The sequence below is a fragment of the Oncorhynchus tshawytscha genome, linkage group LG16 (assembly GCF_018296145.1).
Source record: "Oncorhynchus tshawytscha isolate Ot180627B linkage group LG16, Otsh_v2.0, whole genome shotgun sequence".
Classification (NCBI taxonomy): Eukaryota; Metazoa; Chordata; class Actinopteri; order Salmoniformes; family Salmonidae; genus Oncorhynchus; species Oncorhynchus tshawytscha.
In genome coordinates, this window is record NC_056444.1 from 67898619 (window position 1) to 67910009 (window position 11391).

General features: G+C 39.3%; 1 protein-coding gene across 1 annotated transcript in view; it reads right to left on the reverse strand.

Moving 5' to 3' along the window:
• Nucleotides 1-532, reverse strand: part of LOC112216171 (rap1 GTPase-activating protein 1) — a 103169-nt gene extending 102637 nt beyond the window's left edge. The window contains exon 1 of the mRNA XM_024375958.1: nucleotides 493-532. Within this exon, the coding sequence (XP_024231726.1) occupies nucleotides 493-517 (25 nt within the window). The 5' untranslated portion in view covers nucleotides 518-532. The remainder of the gene's footprint in view (nucleotides 1-492) is intronic.
• Between the last annotated feature and the right edge of the window lie 10859 nt (nucleotides 533-11391).

The window sequence follows — 11391 nt, forward strand, 5'->3', positions numbered from 1 at the left end:
TTTTCCACTTAAAATGATTGCAAAAAATCCTTATTTTTATGTGGCGGACTGCATCAACAACGGAGATCTGTAACAACTGCATGTGGCTCTGGTGGGGCCGTACTCTGTGACGTGTGCCCTTGTTTGGAGCTTGACGTCACAGATGCAAGTTTTATGGGGGGAGCTGGCACAACATTTGAAAGACTCATCACAGGTAGCCTAAATTTTGTTCTGAAAAGTGGAAATCCGAAGAGATGGCAGCAAGAGCAAGCTGGTATTCGGTCCCTGGCTGCAAGAAATCTACAGAATAAGGAACAAAATGTCCCTGTTTTCTGTTGAAAGATGCAGAAGATGGCAAGTAGCTATAAAAATCTGTAAATACGATGTAAACACTGCTACAGCCAATCTTGCAAATCTACTGTACATGTGTGTAGTAGCCTAAGCAATTCATCAACAATGTCTACCAGAGAGATATACAATCAGAATGGGGGAAAAACACTGAAGAAAACTCACACAGCTGTTCCTTCTGTATTCCCATGGACTGGATATGCTGCCGTGCCAAAATACAGAGGCAAGTGTCAAAGCAAACATGCAGAGGTACAGTATGTAGTCTAATCAGCAGTTCGAGTGGATCTAATTCTGTTGTAACCATTGCACCATATTATGTAAACATTACCTAGGCGCTCTACCGGTTAGCATATGTGCCCTGTGTTTATGACAAGGGGGTTAAGGAGATCATAGACAGTAATTGTGTCACCTTACATTGCAGAATAGACTGAATAAAAATGAAAGGTGTTGTTGCATTTTAATTACTTAGGATCTGTCTACTCGCTTTTTTTTCATAATCATAATCTCTAATGTCTGATGTGTTGGCTAGCCATGGTTTATTTGCATGAAAACATATCATGCTTTTAACAACTGTAAAGCCTTGCGTGCAATAAAATGCCCCAGGAATCACCCGGGGTAGGCCTATTTGGTTGCATGTAGTCTGGTCTATTGTGTATTCGTAACCCCCAACTCATGACTATCCTAAAAATATAATACATTTTAGTCCCATTGACCTAAAAAAATATATTACAGAGTATAAACTTGGTATCACTTTATACTTGTGTGTTAGGATGGATGTTTTTCTTTGTCAATACACATAACAACAATAATTTGCCATATAACCCAATTTATATCAACTGTCAATACCTTTCACATTTAGAATTGTATGTATCGTGAACTCACATTGTGTCACAAATAACAATGAGGTCAATTTCCGCATCCCACTCACATGTTAAGTCCTCAATAGATTGGTCTTCAAAGGACCAAGCAACAGCATGCTCCTCTGGCACCTGTGTGAAATGATGTTGTCTCCTAGATATTTTCACACCTTTTCCCAATGTCTGTTGTGTTGGTTAGCTATGGCTTATTTGCATGACAACATTTCAGGCAACTGTACAGCCTTTGTGTGGAATACCTGAACCCAGGAAGCAGACAAAGCACAATGACCATAGCAAAACGTTTTACAGGTTAGTAAACATGGAATCACTTGACTTGTGTGTTAGGGTGGAAGAATATAAACTTGGTATCACTTGACTTGTGTGTTAGGGTGGAAGAAAATAAACTTGGTATCACTTGACTTGTGTGTTAGGGTGGAAGAATATAAACTTGGTATCACTTGACTTGTGTGTTAGGGTGGAAGAATATAAACTTGGTATCACTTGACTTGTGTGTTAGGGTGGAAGAATATAAACTTGGTATCACTTGACTTGTGTGTTAGGGTGGAAGAAAATAAACTTGGTATCACTTGACTTGTGTGTTAGGGTGGAAGAATATAAACTTGGTATCACTTGACTTGTGTGTTAGGGTGGAAGAATATAAACTTGGTATCACTTGACTTGTGTGTTAGGGTGGAAGAATATAAACTTGGTATCACTTGACTTGTGTGTTAGGGTGGAAGAATATAAACTTGGTATCACTTGACTTGTGTGTTAGGGTGGAAGAATATAAACTTGGTATCACTTGACTTGTGTGTTAGGGTGGAAGAAAATAAACTTGGTATCACTTGACTTGTGTGTTAGGGTGGAAGAATATAAACTTGGTATCACTTGAATTGTGTGTTAGGGTGGAAGTTTTCTTTGTCAATACAAATTTTTATTTTATTTTATTTAACCAGGCAAGTCAGTTAAGAACAAATTCTTATTTACAATGATGGCCTACCCCGGCCAAACCCGGACACATAACAATAATAGTTTGGCTTATAACAATGACAATTTGGGCAGGACACAAGCTGCAACTGCCACTGGTACTTGAAGAACTTCAATTAATGGATAAACCCGATTGACTTTATTTTTATTATAAAATGTATCAAGCATGTAAACTGTGTCTACAAAACATTTTAAGAATACTTGCTCTTTCCAAAACATAGACTAACAAGGTGAATCCAGGTGAAAGCTATGATCTGTTATTGATGTCACTTGTTAAATCCACTTCAATCAGTGTAGATGAAGGCGAGGTGACAGGTTAAACAAGGATTTTTAAGCCTTGAGACAATTGAGACATGGATTGTGTATGTGTGCCATTTAGAGGGTGAATGGTCAAGACAAAATATTTAAGTGCCTTTGAACGGAGTATGGTAGTAGGTGCCAGGCGCACCGGTTTGAGTGTCAAGAACTGAAATGCTTCTGGGTTTTTCATATTCAACAGTTACCCGTGTGTATCAAGAATAGTCCACCACCCAAAGGACATCCAGTCAACTTGACACAACTGTGGGAAGCATTGGAGTCAACATTGGCCAGCATCCCTGTGCAACATTTGACACCTTGTAGAGTCCATGGCCGAACAAATTGAGGCTGTTCTGAGGGCATAAGGGGTTGCAACTCAATAGTAGGAAGGTGTTCCTAATGTTTTGTACATTCTGTGTACATCATACTCAGAATACATTATGTTTAACATAATATAAAGTACCATCTTTCCTGTTAAAACATAAGCTACCTGTATTTTGTGAAACATCAACATTTAGGCTGTGTTCCTGAAACAGTCCAAGCAGTGGGTTGCCAAAACAATCTATTAACCAAAACAATTCCAATTCATGGAGAAACTGGTTGACCAGGTGTTGGAGTGGCGACAAGATCTGACGGTGGTTTACAGGGATCCTTCATCCCACCTGCCCAAGCATAATCTTCCAGCCAACATTGCCACAATGGAGAGACCTGATAATGAGGATCTGGTCAGAAGAAATTGTTCCAGGATTAATGTTGCCATAAACAGATTTTTGGGATGCACATACAATAGTTGCTTACATTGTGCTGAATGCTAGGTTGTTTTGTTTTCTATATGCAACCAACTGTCTTCCCTAAACAATGTGTTCATTTTGTGCTCCATTTTTTGTGACTACAAATATATTATAAAAACAACAAAATACTTGCTTTATTGATCTATTTGCATGGATATTCTTTATTTTTACAGTCACAGTACGAAACCTGACACACAACACACACATCACAGGTACATACTGTACCTGTAACTTTGACTATTCACAAGTCCTGTGAATCTTCCACTTCTTGAGAACCAGTGTGAAAACCCCATATGGCGATATTTAGCTCGGATGGCATTTACCACGCAGGATGGGAGAGGAATTATGACTGCTGGACGCAGTGTCTCACCATGGATGACCCACTCCAAAACGATGTGGTATGAGACCAGTCTGAACTGTCTGGAATGACAATTACAGATCGAAGGGAAAAGTGGATTTGATCATCTGGAGCAACAGTCATGTTTTTTGACAATATGAAAACAGGTTCTTATTTTCTGTTCTTTGATTTTGTGTCACATCTGCTCCTGCAATTTCCCTCTACTTTTCATCCTGGTGTCTCCTTGATCTGCCACCTCCCCCAGTGCTCTTTCCCTCTCTCTCTCTGTGTGTGTGTGTGTGTGTGTGTGTGTGTGTGTGTGTGTGTGTGTGTGTGTGTGTGTGTGTGTGTGTGTGTGTGTGTGTGTGTGTGTGTGTGTGTGTGTGTGTGTGTGTGTGTGTGTGTGTGTGTGTGTGTGGGGTGTGATTGTGTAGGCGGGGACAGGTGTGCTGGAGTCAGAGCAGATCCCCACCAGCTGCAACCTGTTCCATAATCAAGACCTCTACTAAATACTCAGCCCTGCCACTTCCATGCTGCCAGATCGTAATTTATGCTCATTCTGCCCACTCTGACTCTGGTCCCTGTCTGCAGTCCCACGTCTCGTCACCCTGCTACACTGTCCTGGATTCCCCACTCTACTACTCCCTCAGATTCCCCTCCAGACCTGCTTACACTGTCTCAACCCCTCTCGCCTCAGCCTCCACACCTGGTTTCCAGCAACCCGCCCAAGCTTCCCCTGACCTGCACTCTATCTCCCCCTGTGTTTCAATAAATACCTTGGTATACTTTATCCCAGTCTCCTCGTCTGAGTCTGCTCTTTGGTTCCCCAGTTCCACTCCGCATAACATTTTGCTGTTATTTCAAGTTCAAATTGTAGGGCTATATTTCGTACAGTACCTTCAGAATGTATTCATACCCCTTGATTTATTCCACAATTTCTTGTGTTACAGCCTGCATTCAAAATGTATTTCAATAGATTTTTTCGCACCATGTACACACAATATCCCATAATGACAATGTGAAAACACATTTTAGAAACGTTTACAGGGCCTCCCGAGTGGCGCTGCGGCCAAGGCACTGCATCGCAGTGTTTCAGTGTCACTACAGCTTTGATCCCAGGCTGTGTCACAACCGGCCATGACCGGGAGTCCCATAGGGCAGCACACAATTGGCCCAGCCTCATCCGGGTTAGGGGAGGGTTTGGGAGGGCTTTACTTGGCTCATCGCGCTCTAGCGACTCTTTATGGCGGGCTGGGTGCCTACAAGCTGACTATGGTCATCAGTTGAACGGTGTTTCCTCCAACACATTGGTGCGGCTGGCTTCTGGGTTAAGCGAGTGGCTGTTAAGAAGCACGGCTTGGTGGATCATGTTTCGGAGGACACATGACTCGTCCTTCACCTCTCCCGAGCCCGTTGGGGAGTTGCAGCGATGAGACAAGATCGTAATTGGATAAAGAAATTGGGGAGAAAAGGGGGTAAAATTACAACAACAAATTAGGAAATGTTTGCAAATGTATTAAATGAAATACAGATATCAAATTGACATAAGTATTCACACCCAAGTCAATACTTTGTAGAAGCACCTTTGGCAGCGATTATAGCTGTGAGTCTTCCTGGGTAAGTATCTAAGAGCTTTCTATAACTGGATTGTGCAACATTTGCCCATTATTCTTTTGAAAATTCGTCAAGCTCTGTCAAATTGGTTGATCACTGCTAGACAACCATTGTCAGGTCTTGCCATAGATTTAAGTCAAAACTGTAACTCGTCCACTCAGGAATATTCAGTCTTCTTGGTAAGCAACTCCAGTGTAAATTTGCCCTTGTGTTTTAGGTTATTGCCCTGCTGAAAGGTAAATTAATCTCCCAGTGTCTGGTGGAAAGTAATGCCTTGTTGAAAACAGGATGCATGTTTTGGAATATTTGTATTCTGAACAGGCTTCCTTCTTCTCCCTCTTGTCATTTAGGTTAGTATTGTGGAGTAACTAAATGTGGTTGATCCTTCCTCAGTTCTCTCCTATCACAGCCATTAAACTCTAACTGTTTCAAAGTCACCATTGGCCTCATGGTGAAATCTCCGAGCAGTTTCCTTCCTCTCTGGCAACAGAGTTAGGAAGGAAGCCTGTATCTTTGCAGTGAATAGGTATAGTATATTGATACACCATCCAAAGTGAAAATAACAACTTTACCATGCTCAAAATGATATTCAATGTCTGCTTTAAAAAAAAAAAATCCCATCTACCAATAGGTGCCCTTTGTGAGGCCTCAGAAAACCTCCCTGGTCTTTGTGGTGATCTTTGTGTTTGAAATTCACTGCTCTACTGTGGGACCTTACAGATAATTGTATGTGTGGGGTACAGAGATGAGGTAGTCATTAAAAAATCATGTTAAACACTATTATTGCACATAGAGTGAGTCCATGCAACTTATTATGTGACTTGTTAAGCACATTTTTACTCCTGAACTTATTTAGACTTGTCATAACAAAGGCGTTGAATACTTATTGACTCAATACATTTCAGCTTTACATTTATTTTCAATAGATATTTCTTTGTTCAGGACACCAGAGTTGATGTGCTCAGCAAAATCCCTGAAAGCAAACTGGATCATGTAATCAAATTCTCTGCAGCATAAGCATTGTTCATGAGTCGGCATTGGATCACACTTTCCACAACTGCTCCACCAATCTGTGTTCATCCTGGGGGTGTGGCCCTGCTGCGGCCTTGGTGGCTATTTGCCTCAATTCTTCGTCAGAATTCTCTGGCTCAAATAAATACGGTTAGAAAACAGCATCAGCGCACCTCAAGTACTTTTCCTATCACTCGCAAGGTTTTTTGTCATCAGACATGTTTGGTTGTTTCATTTGTATGAGTAATATGTAACGCTACTGTCTTCACTTCTACCCCGACAGAAATGCAGTTAAGTAAAGGTATTCCCCCAGGAGAGCGCACATTTGCAGTTGTTACCTATCTCCGCTGTTGTTGCAGTTGGCTACATAAAATAATATAAATTCATCGCAATCTTTTTAGGTGGGAAGGTACACATTTCCTGACTCAAAACCGATAGTACTTTTGATAAAAATATCTAATTTGGCCGTACGCTTTCAATAAAACAACAAATTTGTGCACAGTTCGCAGATTTCTTAATCACTCTTTGACTGACAACAGAGCAGAGCACAAAGAAACCTCACAAGACACATGGTCCGTTTTTGCAGCTTTCCAGTTCTTGACTGCAGGGAGAGCGAGGGGCAAACTCCACCTAACTAGTTTCAATGTATGGAATCACTTGGGAAATCTTTGCTTTTAGGTAAACTTCCCCTTTTATATTGACCATCAATTCATATTTTTTTATTTGCATGACTTAAACTTGATAGATAATGTATCACAAACATCTCAACCAGCCGCTTGAGTTGTCCAATTAGGGGTGTACCAGAATTTTCTGACTTTTTAAATAATAAAAAAATGATACATTCATTAACATTATGTATGCTTCAGTTACTTATAATGGAAGACAGGTGTAGTTAAATGAGGATTGATATCAAATCTGAATAAAATATTATACATGTGTGTCAAAATATGAATATTTAAATATATGTAAATTAATGCATAAGACATGCCACCAGAGGTCTCTTCACAATCTCCAAGTCAAGAAAAGATTATTGGAGGCACGCAGTACTACATAGAGGCATGGCTACATAGAACTCTATTCCACATCAGGTAACTGATGCAAGCAGTAGAATCAGATCAAAAATAACAGATGATAAAAATACACTTTAAGGAACAGTGGGGACTATGAAGAGATACAGACACACACATACAATAGACATGCTAACACACTCTACACAGACATACACATATTTCGTATTGTAGATATGTGATAGTAGAGTAGTGGCATTTTTGTGAAAAGTGTTATGAAATGTCATGTAATATTTGTAATTGTATATAACTGCCTTAATGTTGCTTGACCCCAGGAAGAGTAGGCAGCAGCTAATGGGGATCCTTAATAAATACAAATGTTTATATGCTCATAATTCCTGTAAAATGACATGTACTGAATAATATTGTGAAACATATTGGAGATTACAGGCAGATAGTAAATATTGATATTTTCATATTTATATGTTTTTATTTGCACAGATCAACAAATAACAAATATTTATCCATTGTCCATAACAGCTAGCTTTGACTAAATTGCATTCCTTTAAAACCTCTGATGTAAAGTCCCGTTTAAATATGTATTTTCCATTATAAGTAAGGTGAAATCTTATAGTTACTCATTTTCTAAATGGATTATACTATATTTAGAAAGTATAAGTCATTTCAAGCCTTATTCATACAGTTTTGTTGAACAGGAAATACAAATATGAAATATTTGATATGATATTTGTACTGTGTACATATTTGTACTGTGTACTTGAGCTTGTGTCCTCAAAAGTGACTAAATCTCAGCAATTTATAACTATTTTTACCAGAAAGGAGAGATTTTAACATTTATTGGAGTATGCAGCATTACTAGTTATGGTTTATGGCCCTCATGAGAAATCATACATTTTTGGGATTACGTAGATTACATTTTCCATTACACATACTTTCATCTAACCACCTGGTAGAGCATATTTTTCAAGAGTTCCTAAAACAATATTTTAATAATTTAATCCTTCCAAAATGATATTTGAAAATGATACAGTCTTGTAATTTCCCGTTTTATACACAATTAGTACTGAAAATGTATGATAATTTTTTGAACCTTTTCTAAAATGATCTGGGATTTATTTTTGAGAACAGATTCTGAAGCTCTGAACTGGTTAAGAAAATCATATTGCTTCTTTGAGACCATTTAAATCTTTACAATTTCTCAGAGGATGAATTATAGATACTCATTCAGATTTCAATAAAAAAAAATCCTTGCCAAGAGTGAGAATCAAAAATGCAACTGTCAACAATACTTGTGAATCTGTTTTTAGTTTGTGCCTCCCGCTAACTACCAACCAAGGTAGAGCCAAGTGGAACACAATACTGGCAGCCTATGATGGAGGGTCAACCTGGGAACTCACAATCAATGCTCAGCTCTGAAGCTGCCTGAAGGGGAAACAGTTATAATGCTTCTCAAATGCCACCCTTTTCTCAATATAGTGCACACATCTGACCAGAGGCAAAAACACCACATCACTTTCTTTCCTTCCTACGCATATTTGAGAACAATCAATACTCATCATCCATGGTAGTGTATCGAAGACCTTTAGTCATTTAATCAAGGAGACGTGTCCTATATAGACAGCAGTTTTTCCCGAATTCTCTCTGCTGAGATATGAAGGAGGTGAAAGTGGTGAAAGTGATGAATGGCCTATAGGACAGTTGTTCAATGATGTATAGCCCCTGTCAGCTCTATGGACCAGGTCAATTAACTTAGAACAGCTGAGACTAAGGATAATATCAATCAATACATCATACATGGCAGAGGAGATGACCTATGCATAACATGCTGTCACAGTTAAAAACTATTTAACAGTCCAAAACGATGTAACCGACATGGGACACAATGAAAAGGCTGATGTGAACAACACATTCTGACAGATAAAGCTGCTGGGAAAATACAGAAAGAGTCTAGGCCTAATGAATTAAATAAAGGGGAAAAAATCTGCTATTGAGAGTTCTGTTTTGTCTCTGAGTGACAACTCCTTATAAAAATGAATTCTAAAATCATAAAACCAACGCCCTTAGTATTAGACAAAGCCCGACAGTGGGCCCTTCTCAAACTAAACTTACATTCTGTAAAATGTTTAACAAGTGAAAACAATTGGGGGAAAAAGGTGCACTAAACAATCTGTTTCGATGGTCAAACATGTTCACTTTCAAATTCACGCCCCCTGCCCGTATTAACTACAAAAACACTTTCAAATTCATGCCCCCTGCCCGTATTAACTACAAAAACACTTTCAAATTCACGCCCCATGCCTGTATTAACTACAAAAACACTTTCAAATTCACGCCCCATGCCCGTATTAACTACAAAAACACTTTCAAATTCATGCCCCATGCCTGTATTAACTACAAAAACACTTTCAAATTCACGCCCCATGCCTGTATTAACTACAAAAACACTTTCAAATTCACGCCCCATGCCCGTATTAACTACAAAAACACTTTCAAATTCACGCCCCATGCCTGTATTAACTACAAAAACACTTTCAAATTCACGCCCCATGCCTGTATTAACTACAAAAACACTTTCAAATTCACGCCCCATGCCTGTATTAACTACAAAAACACTTTCAAATTCACACCCCATGCCCGTATTAACTACAAAAACACTTTCAAATTCACGCCCCATGCCTGTATTAACTACAAAAACACTTTCAAATTCACGCCCCATGCCCGTATTAACTACAAAAACACTTTCAAATTCACGCCCCATGCCCGTATTAACTACAAAAACACTTTCAAATTCACGCCCCATGCCTGTATTAACTACAAAAACACTTTCAAATTCACGCCCCATGCCTGTATTAACTACAAAAACACTTTCAAAATCACGCCCCCTGCCCGTATTAACTACAAAAACACTTTCAAATTCACGCCCCATGCCTGTATTAACTACAAAAACAATTTCAAATTCACGCCCCATGCCTGTATTAACTACAAAAACACTTTCAAATTCACGCCCCATGCCCGTATTAACTACAAAAACACTTTCAAATTCACGCCCCATGCCTGTATTAACTACAAAAACACTTTCAAATTCACGCCCCATGCCTGTATTAACTACAAAAACACTTTCAAATTCACGCCCCATGCCTGTATTAACTACAAAAACACTTTCAAATTCACGCCCCATGCCTGTATTAACTACAAAAACACTTTCAAATTCACGCCCCATGCCTGTATTAACTACAAAAACACTTTCAAATTCACACCCCATGCCCGTATTAACTACAAAAACACTTTCAAATTCACGCCCCATGCCTGTATTAACTACAAAAACACTTTCAAATTCACGCCCCATGCCCGTATTAACTACAAAAACACTTTCAAATTCACGCCCCATGCCCGTATTAACTACAAAAACACTTTCAAATTCACGCCCCTGCCTGTATTAACTACAAAAACACTTTCAAATTCACACCCCATGCCTGTATTAACTACAAAAACACTTTCAAAATCACGCCCCCTGCCCGTATTAACTACAAAAACACTTTCAAATTCACGCCCCATGCCTGTATTAACTACAAAAACAATTTCAAATTCACGCCCCATGCCTGTATTAACTACAAATACACTTTCAAATTCACGCCCCATGCCCGTATTAACTACAAATACACTTTCAAATTCACGCCCCATGCCCGTATTAACTACAAAAACACTTTCAAATTCACGCCCCATGCCCACTATTAACTTAACAAATACACTTTCAAATTCACGCCCCATGCCCGTTTAACTACAAATTCACTTTCAAATTCCGCCCCATGCCCGTATTAACTACAAATACACTTTCAAATTCAAGCCCCATGCCCGTATTAACTACAAATACACTTTCAAATTCACGCCCCATGCCCGTATTAACTACAAATACACTTTCAAAACGAGCATGTAGCCTAATAACCCTGATTCAATACGCAATAACGCTTGAAATAAGTATGAAACATGCATGTTTTTTTGCTTACCTCTTTCTTTGACAGGAGTTTGGGTGCTCCGTCTGTCTCGTGTGGCTGCAGCAGCTGAGGTGCACTGGTACTCTGCTCAGGATGATGATGATGAGGTGCTTGCTGCCTAGCGACGCGCAACCATCAGCCAATGAAATC